Source organism: Rhinatrema bivittatum, chromosome 2 (assembly GCF_901001135.1).
Source record: "Rhinatrema bivittatum chromosome 2, aRhiBiv1.1, whole genome shotgun sequence".
NCBI classification, from domain to species: domain Eukaryota; kingdom Metazoa; phylum Chordata; class Amphibia; order Gymnophiona; family Rhinatrematidae; genus Rhinatrema; species Rhinatrema bivittatum.
Window position 1 is genome coordinate 505335369 of NC_042616.1, and position 26071 is coordinate 505361439.

At 46.8% G+C, this 26071-nt stretch overlaps 1 protein-coding gene across 1 annotated transcript in view; it reads left to right on the top strand.

Moving 5' to 3' along the window:
* The window catches only part of SIRT5 (sirtuin 5), a 64883-nt gene extending 47588 nt beyond the window's left edge, over positions 1–17295 (top strand). Inside the window, 2 exon segments of the mRNA XM_029590681.1 lie at positions 9282–9397; positions 15868–17295. Of these exon segments, the coding sequence (XP_029446541.1) occupies positions 9282–9397; positions 15868–15943 (192 nt within the window). The 3' untranslated portion in view covers positions 15944–17295.
* Positions 17296–26071: the final 8776 nt, after the last annotated feature.

Sequence of the window (26071 nt, forward strand, 5' to 3'; positions counted from 1 at the left end):
AGGCTGGGGCACCTCCCCCAGCTCCTACATCAGGGCCCGGTATTTTTCGAGCAGGCAGAATTCTTCTGTCTTGCGGCCTGGCTTTTGAGAGGCGCCGCCTCCGGCGTCGGGGCTACCTGGAGGCGGTAGTATCCACGCTATTGCGGGCACGAAAGACATCGGCCTATGTTCGAGTCTGGAAGGTGTTCGAGCTGTGGTGTACCAGCCAGGCCACGAGACCCGCTAAGGCTTCTGTACCTCAGATCCTTCAGTTTCTACAGGCGGGGGTGGAAAAAGGGCTCGCCTATAATTCACTACGGGTTCAGGTGGCCGCCCTTGGCTCGCTGTTGAGCGATGGGGCTCTCTTCTACAGCATTCTGACATTGCTCGTTTTCTCAAGGGTGTCAAGCATATGCGTCCTCCGTTACGGGACCCTTGTCCCTCCTGGAGTCTTAACTTTGTGCTTCGCTCCCTGTAGGGACCACCGTTCGAGCCGCTGCGCAGCGCAACGATAAAGGATCTCACTCTCAAGACTGTATTTCTTGTGGCCATCTGTTCCGCTCGACGCATCTCGGAGCTGCAGGCTCTGTTGTGTAGAGAGCCCTATCTCCGTTTCTCCGACTCTGGAGTTTCGCTTCGCACCGTTCCCTCCTTCCTTCCGAAGGTGGTTTCTGCATTCCATGTGAACCAGACGGTGGAGTTGCCGTCCTTCTCTTCCTCAGAGCCGAAGTCTCTCCGTCTCTTGAATGTCAAGCGCACTCTGCGCCTCTTATCTGGAGGCTACAAATGAGTTCCGAACCTCTGACCATCTCTTTGTACTCTGGGCCGGTCCTAAGAAGGGGTCTCAGGCCTCGAAGGCTACCATTGCCAGATGGCTGAAGGCCGGCATTGCTGCTTCCTACATTGGGGCGGGTCGGACTCCCCCACCCGGAATCATAGCGCATTCTACACGTTCTCAGGCGGCTTCCTGGGCGGAGGTTCGCGCGGTATGCTCGCAGGAAATTTGTAGGGCAGCCACCTGGAAATCGTTACACACGTTCTCGAGGCACTATCGTCTGCACCTCGCCTCTTCAGTCTCTGGACACTTTGGCGAGCAGGTTCTCCGAGCAGGCCTCGCAGGACCCCACCCGATTTAGGGAAGCTTGGGTACATCCCACTGTCTGGACTGATCCAGGTACGTACAGGGAAAAGAAAATTATTATTTACCTGCTAATTTTCGTTCCTGTAGTACCATGGATCAGTCCAGACGCCCACCGCGTTTGGGTTCTTGATCCTGCTCAGCTCTGCGCTGCTTCTTGCTCGCAGTGTTCTGTGTCTTCACAGTTGTTTCTTTTCGCTGTTTTTCACAGCTCCCTACAAGTTGGTAGGATGTTTGCAGTTACTTGTTGCGGTTACAATTGTTTTCATTATCTGTTTCCACAAACTTGATCCTTCGGGGGTTTCTACTCGGGCTTTGATATACTCGATACTGAACTCCTGCAGAGGGGGTAGTAGTATATATGGATACGCCCCCTCAAAGCTTGTGCTGACTCCATCTGCTGGATTGGGGACATAACCCACTGTCTGGACTGATCCATGGTACTACAGGAACGAAAATTAGCAGGTAAATAATAATTTTCTTATCCCCCAGTCTCACAAAGTCCTTCTGCAATTCTTCACAGTCTGCTCATGTTTAAAACAACTTTGAATTACATTTTGTCACTTGCAAAGTTGTTCAACTCACTTGTTACTATCTCTTCCAGATCAGTTTTGAATATGTTGAATAGCACCAGTCCCAGTACAGATCCCTGGGGTGTTCTAGGTGAAAATCTTGTCAATGCCTGTGACACCTTTCTTGCCACAAATAAGAGAAATGGGAGGAGGACTGTAGTGATAAACTTCTGCAGCATGGTCTTGAGGATTGGTTGAATCTCAACCAACATATCCACCACTAGGTGATAGATGGATGTCTGTATTAATCTTGTATCCATTAATTTACAGAACTCTGGTAACCTGCTGCTTATGCCTGAGATTTGTCTTCCATTCAGGCCTAGACTTAGGCATAGGCAACATATAGAACTGCCTAGACTGCCAAATATTCAGGCCAAAAAGGAGCCTGCTTCCGCTTGCTTTAGGGCTATATGCCAGCAACACTCCAAAGGGGCACTACTGTGGCATTCTGCTTATGGATGCTAAAATCTCAAATCTGGCACTGCTTCCATGTCTCTTCTCACCAGTCTTCCCTTATGATGTTTCCATTGGCTTTTCTAGGTATTCAGATGTTATTGGCAGGGAGTGGAGCCTGGTCTCTCCTCTACCTTGTGCTGCATCCAGAGACATCCTGCTTTTACCTTTTGGTGTGCTCAGCTTTATTGCTCTCCTCTTGATTCTGACCCTGAGCTGATATGACCTTCATTTTCTCTTCTCTTGGCTTAAATATGTACAAGCAAATGTAAAAGAAAAGTTGTTCTTTCCCGCTAGTTTTCATTCCTGTAGTATCACAGATCAGTCCAGGCTCCTAGATTTTGCCTCCCTGCCAGCAGATGGAGACAGAGAAAGTTTCACTGACACTGTACATAACACAGTATGCCACATGTACCCAAGACAAGATGACAGCAACACCCATAAACTTCTAAGCCACCTCCCTTCCTGCCAATGAGCTGGAGGAAGGTGAAGTTACCCAAAAAGACAATGGGGAAATTCCCAAATTTAACATAAGCGATCAGCATTGAAAACCTCCAACAACTCTGCACTTTATACAAAGCCACAATACAAAGGGGCGCACTCTCCCCCTCAGTATATGGGCGGGTCTCTGGACTGATCTATAGTGCTACAGGAACAAAAATTAGCAGGAAAAAACCAATTTTCCTTTCCCTGAATGTACCCAGATCAGTCCAGACTCCTGGGATGTACCTAAGCTCCCCTTAACTCGGATGGGACCTGGAGAGTTCAGCTCGTAGTACACTCTCACCAAAGCACATGGAAGCCAGAGCCCCGACATCCAAGCAATAATGCCTGCAAATTTCAGGCAGAGATATATGACTCAGCTCAGGAGGTCGCCTGAGAATGCGTCTAATGCACCCCTATACCCCCCGGCACCGGTCACCCTTTAGAAATGTAAGTCGACTCGATCGTTTCCTTCCGCCATGGCGCAATTGTAGTCTTAGATGCCTTACCCTTCCTGACTTTGGACCACTCCACGATACAAAGAGTTGATCCGATCTACAAAGAGATGATCCAATCTACGGAAATCATTAGTGACCTTTAGATACTTCTGTAATGCACGCCTCCCATCTAAAAGCCTAAGCTCTAGGAGCCTCGCATGAGGTGTCGAGGAATCCAAATCCGGAAAAGCTGGAAGTTCCATTGTCTGACTGAGCTGGAACAGTGAGACTACCTTAGGCAGAAAAGAAAGCACCATGTATAAAGATACTCCAAAATCCGACATCTGTAGGAAGGAATCTTGAACCAACAGCACTGGGAGCTCCGAAATTCTCCTGGCTGAACAAATAGCCACCAAGAAAATCACTTTAAGAGTCAAGTCCTTAAAATGTAGCCCTCTTTGGTGGTTCAAACTGAGCCTCGCACAATCCTCTAAGGACTAGATTCAGATTACAAGATGGACAAATGTTCCACACCTGAGGATGCAAGTTCTTAGGTCCCAAAGGAACAGTATAACATCTGGATGTGTGGACACAGGATACCCTTGCACCTACCCCAGAGTCAACCCACTGTCACTACCTGGACTTTCAGAGAGTTAAAAGGCCGGTCCCTTGACCAGAACCTTCCTGTGGAAAAGCCAAAATATGCGACACCAAGGCCTAAACAAGCTGAGGCTGCAATCCGTCAACAGCAGACCAGGACTCGAAGACCCTCCAAATTCGTACATATGCCAAGGATGTAGAAGGTCGCTTAGCCTGCAATAAAGTGGAAATAACTGCTTTGGAATATCTCCTCTGTCTCAATAATCTCCTCTCAGAAGCAAAGCCACGAGACAGAAGTGAACCATATTACTCGAAAATACTGGGTCCTGGTGGTGAAGTCGACCAATGTCCGAAACTCAGTGGCCCGGCTATGGCCATGTTGATCAGATCTGGGAAACTTGGTCGATGTGGCCACTCCGGAGCTACCAGGATCACATTGCCCAGATGTTGCTCTATCCACCGTAATCCCTTGTTCATCAGAGGCCAAGAAGGGAAGACACACAAAGAAAAATCCCTCGAGTTCATTGCAGAACCAGAGCTTCGATTCCTTCCATACTGCATTCTCTTCGGCGGCTGTAAAACTGTGACACCTTGGTGTTCTCTTTGGTTGCTATTAAGTCTATGAGGGGATACCCCCATCTTCTGTGAATGAGACATCGCTGCCTTAGACAGCTCCCATTCCCTGGAGGGTCTAACTTCCTCTGAGAAAATCTGCGAACGTTGTCCTCCCCAGCTACTCCAAGTACTGCTCTGCCCAGAGAATCAACTCCGGGGTCTCACGAGCTACCACCTGATTGTTGGTTCCGCCTTGACGGTTGATGTAGGCCACTGTTGTTGCATTGTCCGATAGGATCTGTACTGGATGGCCACGTAACCATGGCAGACAGGAAAGCAATGCAAAACTGCTCTCAACTCTGATAGACTATAAGGTATCCTGTTTCAACCACTGGCCCTGTGCCGACTGGTCTTGACACATTGCCCTCCATCCAGAGAAGCATTTATCGGTGGTGACTATTACCCAATTCGGAACCTACAATTCTGCACCACACTTGAGTTTGGTGTAAGTAAGCCACCAAGAAAGACTGACCCTGGCTTACCCCTCTAATGGAAGAGGAAGATAAAATTCTTCCAATAACCGATTCCAGCGTGAGAAGAGCCTCCTGCATAGGCCACATGTGTGCGAATGCCCAATGCATTAATTCCAATGTCTATGCCATAGAACCCAGGACCTGTAAATAGTCCCAGATTGTGGGCACTGAAAGCTCTAGCAGATGCCGAATCTGACTCCATAATTTCATCAGTCTTTCTCTGTGAGAAATACTCTTCACCGGCGTGTTGAACTAAGCTCCCAGATACTCCAGACTATCGGGCCGATACAATAAAGCGTGGCCACGGTTGCGCGGTTATTAACCCGCTTTGGATGCACGTTTTGAGTGCGTAAGATGGACATGCGATTCAGTATCGGCTTTTAAGTGTCCTTAGCGCTTGCCGAAAAAGATGCGTATCCCTTTCCGCCCCCCGAATGTATATGATATGTTAATGATTGGATTAGCTATTCCCCCCGATACAGTAACGTGTGCCCAAATTATCGCGTTTTTAACCAGCTTATTAACTGCGTCTTTAACCTCTATATTTACCGCCTACCCTGACCCTGGCGTTTAGTGTGGTGTTCAGTCAGCTTCAGACCGGACAGCGTCATGGACAACATGCATATATTGGCTCTGGCGATCTTTTTCATTCGGTTGGACATCCAGCTGCCTTGATAGAGGCGGGAACGTCCATGAACGATGGAAGGCAGCGTTCCCCTCTTTTCAGGCTTCCATGCTCAGAGGCCCCGACCTTCACAGATGCCCGGACATCCTTGCACGTCCTTAAGCGCCCGGACGTAGAAGGTTGGGGTGGCCTCCAAATAAGAGGACGTACGGATGCTCAGGGCAGTGGCCCCGATGTCCATGCGGTGTCTGTAGAAAAGAACCATCCACTTACCTGGTGGAATGACATTTGAAATGACAGATACCAGCGCATCCTGGATACTGTATTGGTGCTGTATACCGCTCTATACAGTAAAATGGATTGCGAACGCCTACCGCTTCATTGACGCGCTTTGGACGCTTGTTTGCCGCCGCTTGGATTTCCCTCTAATTTGAATACTGAATCGAGGGGCTTGTGAACCAAAATGTGTGCGCCTCAAATGAGCGGGCGCCAGGCACTGCTGCACTTTTTCTTACGCGTCCATACTGTGTCGGCCTGTATGAGAGGGAACTAAAATGGCTCTTTGCTAGTTTCACCACCCATCCTAGAGATTTCAAGCGTGTTGGTATTTTTTGTACTGATTGTCAACAGAGATCCAGACACGGATGCACCAACACACTCTCCTTTTGCAATGTTGCCGCAACTACCACCATCACAGCAGTGCCTATAATGATCCCAATTGGCAACAGCCGCAGCCAATTTTATTGCATCCACTTTTAATACGTTTTGTATTGCTTTTAAACTTTCTATAAACTTATTTTACTGTTTATTTTTATTAGATCTCATTTCATTTAATTGCCTTCATGTTTTATCTTTTGATAATTTATATCTGTATCTTTTGTATTTTATCTTCCTCTTAACATTGTAAACTGTTGTGATGGCATGTCTGAACGACGGTATATAAAACTCAGTAAACAATTAAACCAAACCTTGGTGAAGGTACGCAGAGCTATCACCAGCCAAAGGGAAGGGCTCGAAACTGAAAACCCTTAGGACTATGAACTTCAGGAAACTCTATTGTTTCAACCTAATGGCTATGTGCAGCTATGTCTCTGTCAAGTCGAGAGATGCCAAGAACTCTTCCTTCGTAGCGCTACTGTGATGAACCTCAGAGTCTTCATGCACAAACGGGGAACCTTGAGCATTGCATTTACCTTCTTTAAATCCAATATTGGCTGAAACAACCCTTCTTTTTTTTTTTTTTCGGAACCACAAAATAGAACATAGGAAAATTGGTTCTCCCCCCACTGAAGGGCCAATTAACACTTGAATTGGATACAGGAAAGAAACAGGACACTTAACTTAAATTGATCTCCGGCCACATTGAGCATGTTCAGGGTCTGAACCAACAGACTCTGACCATGCCAAGCATGTTCAGGGTCTAAGTCAACAAACTCATCAGGACATCTTTGTGAAAAAGAAAAAAATCTGAGCAGAATCTGATGTGGCTTTCAATCTCCCTCATTATCCATATCCCATTGAACATTACCAAGGACAGCCTTCTTGTGGAGTTTGCCCGCAGTGACTGACAAATGGGCGACGGGAGCATGCGATCCCTACATAGTAGTTTGCTTCGCCTTTGCTAGGCACCCCTGCAAAAATGTCTTCAGGTTCTGGAAACATACCACCCAGGAGAAGGAGAATGGATCTATATTGGTACCCATAGGCCCAACCTTGCTCTCTCCAGTCTCTGTCTCTTGGGGAAGCTTCTGCATTTGGGAACAAGGGAGGAGGAGAACTGACCATTGGCTTGCCTCCCACTCCACTCTCCTCCAGAGACACCATAGGATGAGGGGTTGTCCCAACATAGGCAAAAGCTGCAGTAGTCAAATTGCTTTGAGCATCTAACCAGCATTGAAATAGACGGAGAGAGAGTGAGGACTGAATTGCTCTTAGATCGAGATACTTCCGTTGACTGAGGAAGATCTCCAATTTGTGGTGGGAAAACGGCACTTCCAGTATCGGGTGTTGCCATTTGGGCTAGTGTCAGCCCCATGGGTCTTCACAAAATGCCTGGCCGAGAGGTGGCACACCTCTGTAGGCTAGGACTGCATGTTTTCCCTTGTCTGGATGATTTAGCTGTTCAAGAGCACGTTCCAGTCAGGGGCCGTCAGGTCCATGTGTTTGACCATCTGGGTGTTGGAGTCACTAGGGTTCGTCTTCTCAGCCCGTCACTTCAATTGGACCTCATAGAAGCCCTGCTAGACAGATAGCAAAGTGCTTGTACCTGTTCATCCCTGGCGCCTAGCCATACTGAACTTTGGCTCTAGACAGCCTTCTGTGCGCACACCAATGCCACCCAGACAAACGTGCGCACCCCTCCAGGATGCATACAGATATGTGCTCAAGACTAGACCATGGTCGTATACACAGAAGTACATGCCACTCAAGGCTAGGTTGCAGACGTATGCGCACAGGTCCTCGCGCATGCAACCGCCACATGGCGAGACTGCGCCGGGAAAAGAACTGCCAACGCAGCCTACCACACACCTTCAGCGCATTTATATCCAGATCTGTTCAACATCCGACACCTAACAATCACCTCTTGACTGGCTGAGAACGCCTGGAGACTGGGGCTGAGAGCAAGCAACCCCTGCTGCCTGTTCCGCTAAATAAACTTTGTGCATAAGCAAATTAAAACAGAACTAAAGACTCCTCCTCTGTACAAGTGCCTTTCTACACCTCCGTAGAACAGGAACCGCCAACGATAGTTGAGGAAGGGATTCCCCTGCCTCTCCTGCCGACACTGCTAGGGAATCAAAAATGGTTGCTGTTCCTGCACTATTGGGGAAAGCCTCAGCGCTAGACCCCATCACCTGTGAGGCTCGTTTAGCTTTTGGTCCAGTGCTGGGCTCTCCCGAAGTGCCTTCCCCACCAGGGATGCACACAGAAAAAAAAACCATCTGAATTTAGGCACGATTGTGAATCTGCACACGAATGGCACTGTCTGCCTCATGCCATTGCCACATGGCCCGAACAGTGAGCTGCTGTCGCCACCCCGTTGACATGAACCTCAGGAAACCCCCTGGTGACCAGTTCTGAAGCAGCGATCAAGGCTTCAAATGACCGGCACTTTCTCTCGGTTGCTCTTGCTTGCTTTTTTTTTTTTAAAAGCTTTAAAACTACATCCACTGCTATAACTAGCTCTGGCACAGAGGAACAGAAATTCAATACTTCCCTACTCAGATGGGACCCGAATTGCAGAGCTGCCAGCGGAACCAGCACTGCCTCATGGAGGATGAGGCATCTGGATCACCAGATATATGACCCCACGGAATGTCGGAGCGAGCTGCCATCAAAGGTCACCAACCTCCTGCTCCTCTGCTTCAAACCAGGGGGGATGGCCCCACCAGGACCTAACAACCCCCTGGAAGGAACTGGAGATCTATTGTCTCTTTTTCTTCTTCTTCTTCTTCTTCTTCTTTTTTTTTTTAATATATATACCCCAGACTGCAGGTTTTACACCATCTGCTGAAGACAGAGAAATACTGTGGAGACTGCAGGTGGCACACTGGATTATGTATAGTGTCAGCAAAACTTTCTCTGTCTCCATCTGCTGGCAGGGAAGTAAACCCAGGAGTCTGGACTGAACTGGGTACATACAGGGAGCAGTGTTGTTGACTGAATACTGGTGATAGTGTGTACCATAAATGGCAGATGTTAACAATACAGCCTACTCTCTCAAGCATCTTTCCAATGCTGCCCAAGTGCTACCAGTTTTCTTTTTAACACATTATGGCAGTGCCCAGGGGGCAGCTCTCTATATTTGTTCACACACCTTTCCCTCTCAGAGATGAAGTGTACAAAGTTTGTGTAACCTGTAAGTTGGGTTCTAGCATCACAGTGCTATTGGTTTATCCTCTGCAGGTTGGGACCTCTTCAGTGGTTTATCCTGCCGCCATGTTTGCCCCTCAGGTAGCTGCTAGAGGAGTGCCAGTGGCAGAATTCAACATGGAAATCACTCCGGCCACCACCAGCTTCAGGTAAATTTGAGTACCAAAGGAATCCTTATGTGCTTAGGAAGGTGGTCTTCATGTGATAGAAATCGCAGGATTGCCTCTTGCTTTTGGGGGTTGGTTGCACCTAAGATCACTGTGGAAATTACAGAGGGAGTAGTAGAATAGCGCTGCTCATTCAGTTTGGGGTAGGCTAAAATCTGGGGTTTAGAAGGTGCTTTGGATTACAGCCTGAGGATTATTAGATGAGGCATTAAGATTCTGCCAGTGAAGGCTCAGTCTGCCTTTAAACTGTTTTCTGTTCAGTATGGAGAAGGGTCCATCTAGGCTCGAAGAACAGAAGAAAGGAAGATAGCAGCCTTAACTGGAAGATTTAAAAACAAACAAACAAAAAAAACTTAAATTCTGTTCAGGCTACAGTTTTGCAAGGCTTAATATCCATGTAATTTCAGTTAGTTTTTATTGCTCTCACACTTGACTCCATGTCTTACTCTGCAAGGACCAAGCTCTTCAGTAGAGGCAGGTACTGCAAGGACACACAAGAGAAAACTGAGGACCTGCCTTCTATATATTCACACCAGAGAGAGCTCCACCAATGCATCTCTGAGATGAGAGAGGATGCATAATTGCCATAGGCGCACACTAAGAGTACCTCTGTTGTAACTCTTTCACCTATCTTGCAACAGAATAATTTTGTCAAAAAGTTCATAACTTTGCTCAAAGCATGTGACTATTTTCTTGTTGATTTGTATTTTCTGACTTATTCTGAGACAGAAACCCTTGTCACATATCTCCTTTTCTCCAAGGACAAGCAGGATGGTAGTCCTCACACATGGGTATCATCATATAGAACCCTGACACGGAAAACTTATGTTAAAGTTTCTAGAACTTTGACTTGTACACTGAACATGCCCAGCATGCCCTATACCATGCATCCATGTGGGGTCCCTCTCCAGTCTCGCTTTTTCCACAGAGCTGCAGCATCATGGTTGGTGAGCTCTTTTTGGCCTATTTTGGAAAACATCTCTGGTTTTTGCTTTTTTTATGAGTGTTTTTTTTCTGCCTGCGTTCAGTGGGTCCTCCTCAGTCCTTCCCATAGTGCCCCTAGTCAGGGTTTTTGTCGCTTATCAGTAAGTTTCCTTTTGCGGTTGATTCCGCCGCGGGGGCAGTGCTTCGGTGCCTGCCGGCCATTGAGGCCTGCTGCCATCGATTTTTTTTATATTGCCTCCCATTTATTTTGCCCTATCATGGCTGCATCTGGTTTCCGGCGTTGCCCTCTGTGCCCGAGGACTATGTCCATCATGGATCCCCATGAGGTATGTGTCCTGTGCCTGGGAGCATCGCACGATGTTCAGGGCTGCTGCAAATGCACACAAATGACCCCAAAGGGATGTCATTTTCAGCTCGACAAAATGGAACAACTCTTCGGGTCTGAGAACACCAAGCCATCAACATCAAAAGTCCTCTGAGCCACACCAATGGACACCGAGCCATCGACACCATCTATTTCCGTCAGTGGATAGGGACGCTGGAGACCGGCCACTGTCTTGGCTCCTCCAGGCCAAGGGTGTCGGGTTCCTCATCCTCTGCCTCTGCACTGGGGAATGACCGTGCTGAGCATTGAGGGAAACCAAAGAAGCATCAACATCAGTCCCTGTCGATGCATGGTGTGGGACACAGGGATGTGACAGCTCATGCTGTGATGCCCCCAAAGTGATCCCGTGGCAATGAGCGACAGTCCTCCATTGGTGCTGGGGGTCTGTGACTGCCTCCATCGGTCCTGAAACTAGTCACTGATCTGCTTCTCTGGACCAAAGAGGATCTGGCCAACCCTTCTTCCTCCCAGTCTGTGTTGGCATCAGCAATGTTTGAGGAAGAGCTTGATCTGTGAGTCCAGCTTGATCGAGCAGGCGATGTGGGGCGTCTATCCTGTGGCACATATTGCACTAGAACCGGTACCGCCTGTCCTAGAACCACTATTGGAGAAGCTCAATATGCTCATTGGTGCGTTAACGACTCAGCTGCCAGTGTCTGTGCCTGTAGGGGCACTGCAGCCTCCCCCTTCCGATACGGTGGTTGTTGCTGGTTCCTCGGAGGTGGAAGCTTCACCCAAGCCGGCTGAGATACTGAGGCCTGCATCTACCCATCCAGCTTCGCTGGTGCGTGCACCTCTGGACGAAGGCCAAGCACCTAGGCCCCACACCTTTTTGCTTTCAGTGAGGATGAGGGTTCCTATGACCCCTGGAGATGACACCATGAAGTCCTCCGATGGCTCTGAAGGTCTCCCCTCAGACCCTTCTCCTCCAGAAGAGCGAAGGAAGTGTCCACCTGAGGACTTAACCTTTGTAGGATTTGTGAGGGTGATGGTGGAAGCCATCCCATTTCAGTTACTGACTGAGGAGGATGCCAGGCACAAAATGCTTGAAGTCTTCTAAGGAGATTGTGGCAATCTCAGTATACGATATCTTTAAGGAGTTGCTGCTGAGGATATGGGAACACCTCCTCACAGTGCCTCCTTGAACAAGAAGGCTGACAGGGCTTACCTCATCCAGAAAGCTGCCAGATTTGATAAGTGACAGCTGCCCCACCAGTCGGTGGTGGTCAAATCCATTCTCGAGAGCTAAGCGTTCTCGGACCTATTCCTTGGTGCCCATGGGGAGGGATCACAGAGTGATGGACACTCTTGGGGGGGAAAAAGGTGTTTCAGGGAACCATGCTTATTGCCCGCATAGCTTTCTATCAGCTCTAATGAGCCAGTACTCGCGGGACATCTGGAAGTGGCTGAGCTCCTGCCTCAGTAGCAGCAGGACACCCTCATGTCACTGGTGCATAAGGGTCTAGAGTGCGGAAAACACCAGGTCTGAATGAAATATGATGTTTTTGAGATGGCATCAAGGGTCTCTGCAATGGAAATCGGCACCTGCAGAATGGCATGGCTGTGGGCCTCTGATATCTGTCCGGAGGTGCAGGAATGACTCGCTAACATGCCATGTACTGGGGAGAATCTCTTCGGAGATAGAATGAGGGACGTGGTGGCCCAGCTCCGGGACCACTGTGAAACCCTTCAACAACTCTGACAGCACCCCGGACCCATCCTCCTTGGCTAGGAAGTTGGCAAGATTGGGGCAGAGGAAGTCTTTCTTTCACCAGAGGACATACTATCCTCTGCCCCCCTTGCTCCTGTCAACAGCATCAGGGTTCCCGTGGCCATCCCAGGCCGCAAAGAGCCCCAGCTGGCACCTCAGTTGACTCCAGGGATGGGATTTTGACTAGATCATATGGAGCATAGTCCAGTTGCCTGTACCCGGGACAATGGATCTGCCACTCAGGGGGCAGGCTGCCTTTCTTTGCAAACCAGTGGGCCCAGTATAACCTCAGGCCGGTGGGTTCTTTCCATTTTCTGCCAAGGGTACCAATTGAACTTTTATTGGGTGCCCCGCCAAATTATCCCTCTGAGCCTGGTAGTGCATCAGGAGGCGCTTCTAACAGAGCTCTCCTCCCTCTTAATGGCAGGAGCGTTTGAACACATTCCACCAATGCAAAGAGGGCGTGGATTTTATTCCAGGTACTTCCTAATTCCAAAGACTACAGGAGGATTCTGTCCCATCCTAGACCCAAGGGCCTTGAACAGATTTGTCAAAAAAGAAAAGTTCAAGATTGTTTCCCTTGGTACCTTGATCTCCCTTTTGTAAAAAGGGGATTGGCTATGCTCCCGATCTGAAAAATGCACACACTCAGATCGAGATACTTCCGTTGACTGAGGAAGATCTCCAATTTGTGGTGGGAAAACGGCACTTCCAGTATAGGGTGTTGCCATTTGGGCTAGAGTCAGCCCCATGGGTCTTCACAAAATGCCTGGCTGAGAGGTGGCACACCTCTGTAGACTGGAACTGCATGTTTTCTCTTATCTGGATGATTTAGCTGTTCAAGAACACGTTTCAGTCAGGGGCCGTCAGGTCCATGTGTTTGACCAGCTGGGTGTTGGAGTCACTAGGGTTCATCATCAACTGACCAAAGTCCCATCTCAGCTCGTCACTTCAATTGGACCTCATAGAAGCCCTGCTAGACAGGCTCAGGCCAAGGCCTTCCTGCTTATCAAAGGGCTGTTACTTTGACGATCGTTGCGGCCGAGATTCAGCAGAGCCAGCAGTTGTCAGCCTGGCACATGTTGCGGCCGATACGCCATATGGCCGCAACCGTCCATGTCACTCTCTTGGCACACTTACACATGCACAGATCCCAATGGTCCTTGAGGTTGCAATGGCGCCAGGCCACACAGAATTTTCAGGATTGCATTCAATTCACCTCGCCCCTCTGGGACTCTTTGTCCTGGTGGTGGGTCCTTTCATATCTGGAATGGGGGATTTCTTTTCAAAGTCCTCCTACCCAAATTGTCCTAAGCACGGATGGTCCACCATGGGCTGGAAAGCTCATGAAGATGGGCTTAGCAACCAGGGTCTTTGATCCATCCAAGAAAGCTGTTGCCAAATCAACCTCCTGGAGCTTCGTGTCCTGATCCAAACTGACCAGCAGGTGGCGATGTGGTATGTCAACAAGCACGGAGGTACAGGATCGTACCTTCTATGTCAGGAAGCATTCCAGATCTGGTCATGGGCCCTGTCCCACAGGATGTTGCTCAATCAAGGCAATGTATCTGACCAGGTCGGAGAATGTTGTAGTGGACAGTCTGAGTCGTGCTTTAAGAACATAAGAAATTGCCATACTGAGTCGGACCAAGGGTCCATCAAGCCCAGCATCCAGTTTCAAACAGTGGCCAAACCAGGCCACAACAACCTGGCAAGTACCCAAAAACTAAGTAGATCCTATGCTACTGATGCCAGTAATAGCAGTGGCTATTCCTTAAATCAAATTGATTAATAGCAATTAATGGACTTCTCCAGGAACTTATCCAAACTTTTTTTAAACCCAGCTACATGAACTGCACTAACCACATCCTCTGACATTTGGTTTGGGTGTCTATTGGTCCCCTTTTATGTTGGGGAGCAGCCTGAGCTAGGGATTCACCCATGTGTGAGGACTACCATCCTGTTTGTCCTCTGAGAAAGCAGAGTTGCTTACCTGTAACAGATGTTCTCAGAGGACAGCAGGATGTTAGTCCTCATGAAACCCATCTGCCACCCTGCGGAATTGGATTTCTCCTGCTTTTTTGTTATATTCTAATTCTACGTTATAACACTGGAAAGGGACCCCGTGTGGACGCGTGGTATAGGACATGCTGGGCATGCTCAGTGTGCCAAGTCAAAGTTTTAGAAAATTTGACATAAGTTTTCCATGTCTGGGCTCCATCTGATGATGTCACCCATGTGTGAAGACAAATATCCTGCTGTCCTCGGGAAAACACTCCTTACAGGTAAGCAACTGCTTTCTCCTTGTTGTAGGTTGTCTCTGCTAGAATAGCTTCCTGGGAATCTCCAGCAGAGAGACGCTTGACACAGCTGTAATTCTGTGGATGAATCTGACACACTGATCCTGTCAGAGCTCATGAGACTGAATATTATACTGATCCACTATCTGTCATTAAATTCTGTTTAGGTTAAAGAAAAAAATAGTAGTAAAAGATGAAATGGGAACGCCAAACCTCATGAATTCACAGAATTCCTGACAGCTGTGGAATGGAAAATCCTTAGTATAATAGTCTGAGCCCTTCAGTTTTTCAAAAGATTCTATTCTATTCATCCTCCACGCTTGAAAGTATCAGGCCCATCCCAAGGCATCTTGAACCTCGTCTGACAGTCCTTGAAGAGCCTGCTTGCCTGCCTCCAGTGTCTGGAGGCCTCCTACCCTAATAATGAAACCTGTGAAGTGATTTCTTAGTAGAAACAATTCCCATTCTGTTAGACAATTTGTATAGCACTCCAAGGAATATATTTTCCTTTAATATATGTTTGATGTATTTTGTAAGGGGTTTGTGGAAAACATGTGTAAAAAAAAAAAAAAAAATTGAATTGTAAATGTCCATTTTTGCTGATGTGTTCTCCCTGCCGTCAGCCCCTCCTTTGTGAACAGGGCTAGGGAACTAACTATAGGCATAAATGGGGATATTGGAATCCATTTTAGAGGGAAGGTTGGTGAGAGCGGTGAGGCATTGCCTTAATCTCCTGTGGAAGCATACCTGGTAAGTAGAATTTTAGAAGGCAGACCCTAGGAAATACTAACACTGTGGGGCAGAAAAGAGTGAGTGTCCCTCCCAAAGGCAGCTCTGAATCTAGGCAGTAGCTATGCGGAGGCACATTTGGTCCATAGCACCTAACCCCGGGTCCTGGTTGACGAGGCATAACACAGTAAGCCAAACACTGCTCTTTATGCTGTGCTGCAGTGAGGGACTAATGGAGCAAACTTTAGAAGAGGTTTAAGAGAGTACTGTGTTCTGTTTCTCCTGGCCATGGTGGATCTTGGCTGGTGTATAGGAAGGGGTTTGTTCATAGCTTCGCTTATCACCTAATGATTGCCTTTTTTATTTTTTTTTTTATTCCTAGCTTTCATTTCCAGGGTCCTTGTGGCACAACCTTACCTCCAGCGCTTGCCCGGCATAAAACAGAAATAATCTCTTGAAAATCGATAGGAACAGAGACCAGAAAAAACCCCCATAACCTTTAACCGCTAAGTACAAAATTAGAAAAGAAACAAAGAACTGGATATCTGGATAGGCCTCCTTTTTTTTTTTTTTTTTACTATAAATGACTGAGAGAAGCAAGAGTAAATCCATGTGGGGCATATTTGGAAAAGATAAGAAAATGTTGATCAGGCCCTCCAAATTGAAAATTGTTTAGCAAAATCTTAAAACCGACTAGGAATGTATTCAGAGCTTGAGGCAGACTGTCAAAGCTGTGACTTTCAAAGTATCATAGTAGGTGTTCCATGCATTCTGTCTTGCTGACTGCATTAAAATATTGCATAGTCCAGTAACTCTGGTCTCGGTTGGCTTCAGAGGTTCCCTGGTTGCAGTGGCCCTTCTTACCCTTGGGGGCCTGGGATCCTTTTCTACACAGTGTTTTTATGACATAATAAACTTGATTTCTGGCTAGAGGTGAAGTAAATAAAATAAAACTGCACCTGATGACATTTTCACTGAATGTTGGGTAGGTTCAACACATCTTTTAATATTAGCAACTTTGTTTAAAAGCTAGAGGTAAACCATTACAACTGTATTGTGTCAGCACTACATACTTTGATGATAAGGAGCGTAAAGACAGCAATATGTTAAATCTGCGGGACTGCCTCCAGCATTGCTGTTAATGGTAGTGCAAGTTGATGCTCTGAATTGCTTTAGAAAATCCTGATGCTAGGTGCCATAAGGTCGTTTTGTAAGTAGACCACTGTAGAATTAAGAAATGTGCTTCGGTCTACCCAAGATAATGCTTCTCCTATTTTGGTAATAATAACATAGCTTGCTGTTGATTCAGTTAAAAAGCATTAGACTTTAAAAAGAAATTTTTAGTTTCTATAGTCACGTGTATTGCCTTATCTAATGAAGCAAGGGACTAATGAAGCATTTTGTATTATTCCCTTAAAGAATTTGTACTGAGGATTCACCTCTTAGATGCAGAAATAGGTGAAATCTCTTAGGTCAGTATGCACAAAAGGTGCTAGGTTGACAGCAGTTGACTTTGCCTATCTTTATTCAGAAAGTGAACATACCATCGACAGCTTCAGCAGTGTGCGTTTCCCCATCTGATCCTGCCAAAAGGTCGTGGCGGCACCACGTCAGATGATGAGCATCTCACTCCCCATATACCCATTCAATCTGTAGCCTCTCTGCCGAGACTGCAGCTTAGAATGCTATTCAAGAGGACATTATAGCATATGTATTATCAGATGCCTTATTCCCCACACAGATATGCATTGATTTGTTGATCATAAAAACTATTTGTCTCATTGTATTAAAGAAAAGTTGAGTTACTGTTTGTTAGCTGTTGGCTCACTTCTTATGCATGATGATTCATTTTGCTAGTGGCATGCGGTGACATTTAAAGTAGGAGATTCAGTAAATGCACACGATGACTCGCCCTGTTTTCTCTCCCCACCTCTCTGGCATAAATGACATTCCTTCCCAACCTTTTCTTCCCATAGTACCCCCTCAATCCCCTGACATCATCTCCTCCTGCCTCTTAACCTCCACTGCCTTCATCACTTTCCCTTCCCTCTCCTCCCTACTCTCTTGGTATAATCACCTTCCTTTCCCCTTCCTCTCCAAATTAAAATATTTTAATAAGTACAATAGGTTACTAATTCAGTTTGCAGTGGGAAGGGAAGACAGGCTGTTGAAGGATAAATCAAGGACACACTCTTGCAATGTCTGATCACCTCCCCACATCAGAATATAAGTACAGTAAGTTATAATAATTGTAATTATAATATTTTGATTTGGGGAGACATTCAGACAGACATTGCTAATATGTATCCTTGATTTATTCTTCAGCAGCCTCTTGCTTTTACACTGCAGTCTGATTTAGTACCTAGGCTTTACCTTCTTCTCAAGTCACTGCCTCTGTTGGACCCACACAAGCCAAGTTACAGCGTTCCTCTGTGCCTGTGTGGGCTGACTGTGTGTGCGCACATACACAAAAAAAAAAAAAAAACTTTGGGGAAAAAATGCACTGGAGATTCAGTGACTCCCTTGAAGACCCTGGCCTCCCACTACTGCCTTTTACGCTAGAAGTTGCAGCATGGAGAGGGTCGGCAGCTAAATGGTGCTTGAAAAGCTAACCAACTTCCAGCAGTACATTTTGTGCCATATATCCAAGCTCTAGCTGTGAAGCGTGGGGCATCAGCTAGGCAAGGCTAGCAGAAATGTAAGAGGTTTTCATGCCTCTTCTGTTAGCAGGTACTGTGCTGTCTAAGGAAGGAAGGAAATTCTAACAGGATTTCTGTTTAAAATCTACAGCCCGCTCTGCTTTTGGTGCAATCAAGGCATGTATTATTTGTTTGCACAGATGATTTATGGTACTGTGTGGTTCAACGCAAGACGAGCTTGAAGGAATCCTTTCCAAAATGTGGATATTTGGCCCTTGGTGGGATGGTTATTCTTTAATATGGAGCACTAACGCAGGGAGTGGGTGGCATGTGAAGAAAAACAATTATTATGGCAGACCAGGAAAGTTCAAAAATGTTTTCTGAAGGTTGGAAGGTGTTGGTAGTTCAAGTCTCTGTTTTCCCATGTAAGAATGCAGTTGTGCCTGCAACTTCTGAGAAAGCGGGCTGATGCACAAAGAAGGACTACAGAAGAAAATACAAATTGTATCAAATTAGAACAAGGTGAGGTGGAGTATGCAGTGTAGATTGTTGCATCTCTGAGCAATGTATAAAAGAACCAGAGAACTGTTCTGAATAAGGAAACTTTATTTCTTACTTCCTTTAAAGGAAGTAATCCTAAAATAAAACAAATTTGTTGCAGAAGAGATGGTAAATCTACCTCAAAGAAAAGCCTGATTAGAAAAACAATCATGAATTTGTAGATGAAAAATGCATGTGTGGAGGGCAGATTTAACTGTCCGTCTGCCCCCAGGCATTGAGATCGCTGGCTGGTCCCTCTCTGAAATCAAATGTTGCAGCAGGCCTGGGATGTCCTTCCTGCTGTGAAGTACAGTCAGCAAACAATGACAAAATAATGAGGAGCCATGTAGGAGCACAACTTCTGATGACGGGGTAGTTGCCCCCAGCCACTTGCCTATAGGGAAATCTACCTTGGACATGCTTTGGTAATGTTGTATAGCAGAGAGTTAAAATGTAATAATGATGAGAAGACATTTTAATTTGAGTAGACTGAGCAAGAGAAAATTTTCTTCTATTTGCATTTAGAATTATGGGTAATAATTGTTTGGGTTTTAGGGTTTGTTTAACTTTATTTGTATTTGGTAGATCATTCGAATGTCTAAATTGATAATCACGTTTTAACAATGTCAGTGCAAAACAAATTGATTCTTATAAGAATTGCTATGCTGGATCAGACCAAGGTTCATTGAGCCCAGCATCCTGTCTTCAGAAATGGCCAATCAGATCCCAAAAAGTACTCTAATGCCTCTTATGCACTCCCAAAGATAGCAATAGCTAGCTTTGGTCTGCCTGGTTAATAATGTGTTATGGACTTTTTCTCTAGGAACTTATCCAAACCTCTTTTAAACCCTGCGGTGCTAGGCACCTTGACCAAGTCCTCGGGCAACAGATTCCACAACTTGATAGTGTGCTGAGTGAAAAAGTACTTTCTACCATCTATTTCCCTGCAAGACAAGGCTTGGAGCTCGGATACTCTCCTGGCGGAGCAAATAGATAATAAGAAAACTGTCTCAAGAGTCAAGTCCTTGAGTGTGGCCCGACCGAGAGGTTTGAAAGGCGCCTCAGAGAACCTGAAGCACCAGATTAAGACTCCATGACGGACATGTAGTTCGAACAGATGGGTTCAAATGTTTTGCCCCCTTAAGGAACAGTATGACATTGGGATGGGCCGCCAGAGCGTAACCATCGACTCGCCCTAAAAGAGAATCAAGATCCGAGACTTGTACCTGAAAAGAATTGAAAGACAAACCTTTGGAAAGACCATTCTGTAGAAAGGAGAGGACATCGGAAAGTGGGGCCCTGCGCACTGGAATTCCTGAGTCTGCACACACAGTCTCAAACACTTTCCAAACCCAAATGTAAGCGAGAGAGGTAGAAGTTGCATTTCGATATATATTGACTACTCATTTGCTCCTTCTCTCTACTCGCTTCCATCTTCCAAGTTTCAGCAACCCTCGTTCATTGTAACTCATCTCTTCTCTCAACTATAGCAGTAGCTCCTTAGCTACAATTAAGTTAACGTTAATTTACCCTTGTTCGATGTGAACCGATGTGATGTAACGTGTTACGAATGTCGGTATAGAAAAGAATTAAATAAATAAATAAAGTCTTATGCGCATGCAACAGAGTGGAAATAACCTCCTCCCTATAATCTTTCCTCCTCAGTCTCGCCGCTCAAAAGCCAGGCTGCTAGCCAAAAGCGATCCGCCTGATTGAAAAATACTGGACCTTGCCGTAGAAGGTTTGGGAGGTGACCGAGTCGAAGAGGACCCTCCGTTGCGAGGATTACTAGATCTGTGAACCATGGTCTTCAGGGCCATTCTGGTGCCATGAAAATGACTGGCCCTTTGAGTACCTTCCCCACCAGGGGCCAGGGTGGGAACATGTAGAGGAGTATGTCCTGAGGCTAGGGTAGCACCAGGGCATTCCCCCCCCTCCGAGCCATGCTCTCTTCTGCGACTGAAGAATCTGGGAGCCTTCGCATTTCTCAGTGTGGCCATTAGGTCTAAGTGGGGAGTACCCCAATTGCGAACTAGAAGATCCATCGCCTCTTCGGACAACTCCCACTCTCCGGGGTCTAGGTATTGACGACTTAAGAACTCGGCTTGAACATGCTCCTTCCCCGCAATGTGGGAGGCTGCTAAGCGAGAGCGATATTGTTCTGCCCAGGAGAATAGCTTGCTGGCTTCCAGGGCTGCTAGCCAACTCTGGTCCCACCTTAGCGATTGATGTAAGCCAGCGTGGTGGCATTGTAGGAGAGAACTCGAAACGCTTTGCGACGGATCATGGGTAGCAATGCCTTTAGTGCCAGACAAACTGCTCAGGCTTCCAGACGATTGATGTGCCATTGAGACTGAGCTGGGGACCACTGTCCTTGTGTAGAGTGGGTCTGACAAATCGCTCCCCAGCCAGAGAGACTGGCATCCGTTGTAACAATGATCCATTGGGGGGTTTCCAGGTGCATCCCCTTCAGCAGGTGGTTGAGCAACAGCTACCACTGCATGCTGGAGAGGGTAAAGTCCGAGAGTGGTAAAGGTGTCTGAAACTTCTCGGCTTCCAGCAGGATCGCAAAGCTTTCTGTAATGGACGCATATGTGTGAAGGCCCACAGAACCAAATCTATAGTTGAAACCATGGAGCCCAGGACCTGTAGGTAGTCCCAAGCTGTGGGTACAGAGAGAGATAACAGATGCCGAACTTAATCCATGAGCTTGAGGACCCGGCCCTCGAGAAGAAAACATTTGCCCTCGCGCATGTCGAAGTGTGCCCCTAAGAATTCCAGTACTTGAGAAGGCTTGAGGCTGCTCTTGGGGAAATTGACTTTCCAACCGAGGGAGTGGAGAAGTGACAAGACTTTGTTGACTGCTACTATGCAGAGACTCTCTGATTTCGCCTGAATAAGCCAGTCGTCCAGGTAAGGATGAACCAGTACTCCCTCCTGACGGAGGAAGGCTGCCACTACCACCATTACTTTGGTAAATGTGAGGGGGGAGGGGGGGCGGTGGCGAGACCAAATGGGAGCGCTCAAAACTGGTAATGATGCCCTAGGATGGTGAAGCGTAGATACTTCTGATATTCCAGGCAGATCGGAACATGAAGATACGCCTCCGTCAAATCCAGAGAAGCTAGAAATTCGCCGGTGCGAACTGCAGCTATGACTGCCCTCAAGGTTTCCATCCAAAAATGGGGAACCTTGAGCGCCTTGTTCACTCTCTTGAGGTCCAAGATTGGTCGGAAGGAGCAGTCCTTTCTTTGGAACAACGACGTAGATGGAATACTGGCCTAACCCCTGCTGCTCGGGGGGGAGACAGGGACTATGGCTTCGAGCTGCTGAAGCCTTTAAAGCCGTTGCTCCTACCACTGGGATGGTAGTTCGTTTGGTGACTGCGGAAACTGAAGCGTCCACTTTAGGGACCGTTAGCATCTCTAGGCACTGATCGGGGAGGGGATAGAGTTTGTCCATTGCTCTGCCTATTCGAAGGCCAGACTCTGGAGATTCCTATTCATGGAGTAGAGGCTGCATTAGCATAGGGTGGAAGGGGAACGTATGTGGGGGTGCTCAGTCCATCCAGTTCTGGATCCATGTTGCTGGAAGTTGGGATACTTGCAGATTCGTATGGAGGAACATCTATCCCCAGTTCGGTCAGGACAAAAGGAATGAGTGGTTCTAGCTCTTCCTGTTGGAACAAATGCAATACCCATGGGTTGTCTCCTTCGACCAAAGGATTTTGATTTAAAATATACACATCTGGGTGGGGGTCTGGGACTTGAGGTGGGGTGTTAGGATCTGGAGGAGCTGGCACCCCCGGTAAGATCTGACTCGAACAATCCCATGCGAATCAGGGAGTTTGGGTCCCTGTTCTATAGACACCCGAGGAATCTTTGCGGGTGGGGGGTCCAGGGAGGGGTCATCCTGTTGCTGCAAGCTAGCGATACAGGCCTTATGTAGTAAGAGTACAAAATCCGTGGAAAAATGCTTAGGGACTTTTCCTGGCCTAGGGGGAGGGGGGGGGGGGGGACACCTCGGGGATAGGGTCAGGGACTGAATCGGGCAGATCCACGGGGCTTAAATTCAGAGGAGAATGAGTAAAAATAGAATCCCTTTCCCCCTCAGGCCCCGAATTGGCAGTGAGATCTGAAGGCAAAATGTCCACTGTTCCCGCAGTTTGCAGGGATGGGGCAGGTCTGACAGCGCGTTTGCCGGCCCGACCACGGGTTGCTGATTTTGCCGCTGCAGAAGATCCCCCCTCCCCGCCGGGTAAGCAAACAGAACAAACCCTGTCGCGGGAGAGAGCAGCGAAGCAGGCTCCCTGCATGCTAGACAAAACAGATTGAGGCATAACCACGGAGGGGGGCGGGAGGGAGGAGAAACTGCCACTGAAAACTGCAAGATTCTGCTGTTCCTGGCTGTGAGTGTGAGCAGGAGAAATTAGTGCTGCACTTCGCTCCTTCCCCCGAAGCTGCTAGCTGTAAAGGAATAAAAACACTCCTAGGAATGTTTACCCCCCCCCCTTTTTTTTTTTTTTAAAGAACAGAGGAATGTTGTCTTCTCTGTTAAGTGGACCCGAGGCATGAGACATCTCAGGGGTCCCAATGGGGGAGGGACTGGACCACCAGTATCACCCCAGGCCAGGCAATGGGTCACCAGGAAGGGTCCTAGGCTGAATGATCAAGGGGACAACCCCCCCCCCCCATATAAGAGCGAGGAGAAAGAAAACTGAATCCCCTGACAAGAAAACCTAAAAAAAAAAAAAAAGTTTAAAAGCTTTTTTGATAAATACTTGCTTGATCCTGAGAAATATAGGCAAAGAAAAGGAAGAACTTCCTCAAAAGCTATATAAGTGGGAAGTGCAGGGTATGCCATCTTCATCTGAAGGGGAAGCAGGGGGAGCACTGTCCTGATATAGGATACCCATTGAGTTTTTCCTCTGTCTCCATCTGATGGAAAGGAGGCTCAGCCCACTGTCTGGACTGATCCGGGTACGTACAGGGAAACTTAAGTTTCTCCATGATAGGATGGTCTTGTGTATGCACCCTAAGTTCCTTCCTAAGGTGGTGTCACACTTCCATTATAATCAGTCCCTCGCCTTGCCAACATTCTTTCCCAAGGCAACCAAGCCCTGCACAGTTTGGACTGCAAGAAACCCTTAGCTTTCTATCTGGAGTAGACAGAAGCCCATAGACAGTCTATGCAGTATTTTGTTTCTTTTGATCAAAACAGGCTCTGTATCGTCATTGCCAAGCAGAGGCTCTCCAATTGGCTGGCAGACTACATTTCCTGTTACGTCCAGGTGAGATTGCATCCTTGGGTGCCATATCAAGGCTCGCTCTGTTCAAGCCATGACAGTATGGGTGGCCCATTTGCGAGCAGTCCCCATGGAGAGCTGCAGAGTGGGGACATGGAGTTCTCTCCACACATTCACATCGCATTATTGTCTGAATAGGGATGGTTGATGTTTCAGCTGGTTTGGCCAGTCTGTCCTTTTGGCACTTGTTTGAGGTTTACAACCAAACTCTGTTCCTTTCTAGGACCATTTGTTTTTCAGCCCCCTCCCCCCCCCCCCAACAACATGTTTTTATTTGTGCTCAGTGGCGTTTGGTTGTTTGTCCCCTTTTTTGTTGGGGTGGGAATTTGCCTGTTGCTTTGGCTTCACCCATGAATGAGGACTGCCATCCTGCTTGTCTTCTAAGACAGCAGAGTTGCTACCTTACAACAGGTGTTCTGAGGACAGTAGGATGCTAGTCCTCACAACCCCCGTCTACTTTCCCCTGGAACCGGTTTCCACTTAATGGGTTATTCTGAATTCTATAACGAGAATGAAGGGACTTGCTCTGGATATGTGCATGTGGAGAACTGCTTACTCAAAAGCTCTAGAAGATGAACCTAGAAGATGTGGTAGGCCTGATTGACAAACTGAAGAGTAGTAAATCACCTGGACAGGATGGTATACACCCCAGAGTTCTGAAGGAACTAAAAAATGAAATTTCAGACCTATTAGTAAAAATGTGCAACTTATCATTAAAATCATCCATTGTACCTGAAGACTGGAGGATAGCAAATGTAACCCCAATATTTAAAAAGGGCTCAAGGGGCGATCGGGGAAACTACAGACAGGTTAGCCTGACTTCAGTGCCAGGAAAAATAATGGAAAGTGTTCTAAACATCAAAATCACAGAACATATAGAAAGACATGGTTTAATGGAACAAAGTCAGCATGGCTTTACCCAGGCCAAGTCTTGCCTCACAAATCTGCTTCACTTTTTTGAAGGAGTTAATAAACATGTGGATAAGGGTGAACTGGTAGATATTGTATACTTGGATTTTCAGAAGGCGTTTGACAAAGTTCCTCATGAGAGGCTTCTAGGAAAAGTAAAAAGTCATGGGATAAGTGGCGATGTCCTTTCGTGGATTGCAAACTGACTAAAAGACAGGAAACAGAGAGTAGGATTAAATGGGCAATTTTCTCAGTGGAAGGGAGTGGACAGTGGAGTTCCTCAGGGATCTGTATTGGGACCCTTACTGTTCAATATATTTATAAATGATTTGGAAAGAAATACGACGAGTGAGATAATCAAATTTGCAGATGACACAAAATTGTTCAGAGTAGTTAAATCACAAGCAGATTGTGATAAATTGCAGGAAGACCTTGTGAGACTGGAAAATTGGGCATCCAAATGGCAGATGAAATTTAATGTGGATAAGTGCAAGGTGATGCATATAGGGAAAAATAACCCATGCTATAATTACACAATGTTGGGTTCCATATTAGGTGCTACAACCCAAGAAAGATCTAGGTGTCATAGTGGATAACACACTGAAATCGTCGGTGCAGTGTGCTGCGGCAGTCAAAAAAGCAAACAGAATGTTGGGAATTATTAGAAAAGGAATGGTGAATAAAACAGAAAATGTCATAATGCCTCTGTATCGCTCCATGGTGAGACCGCACCTTGAATACTGTGTACAATTCTGGTCGCCGCATCTCAAAAAAGATATAATTGCTACCCTGAGAAAACGTGCTCTATCGACAGCGGGCCCGTCTCTCTGGAACTCACTACCACCAGACCTCCGTCTTGAACCATGCCACATTACTTTCAAGGCGAAACTCAAAACTTGGCTATTCCATCAAGCTTTCCCAGAGAGCTAATAGCAATAAGAACAAACATCCAGCCTTGCCTTGCAGCAATAATGTAATGTTCATCTTGCTTCAGTTACATGTACCAAGTTATTTCCTAAGTTTATTTCAGTTGTTTTAAATTAGATTGTACTTTACTATAGTTTATTCGATATATTCGATATGTTCCATGTTCCATGTATGTTCCATGTAAATCGCCTTCCCAGCGATAGTTTTCTCTGTTAATTGTGAACCGGAGTGATATGTATTGTATACAGGAACTTCCGGTATATAAA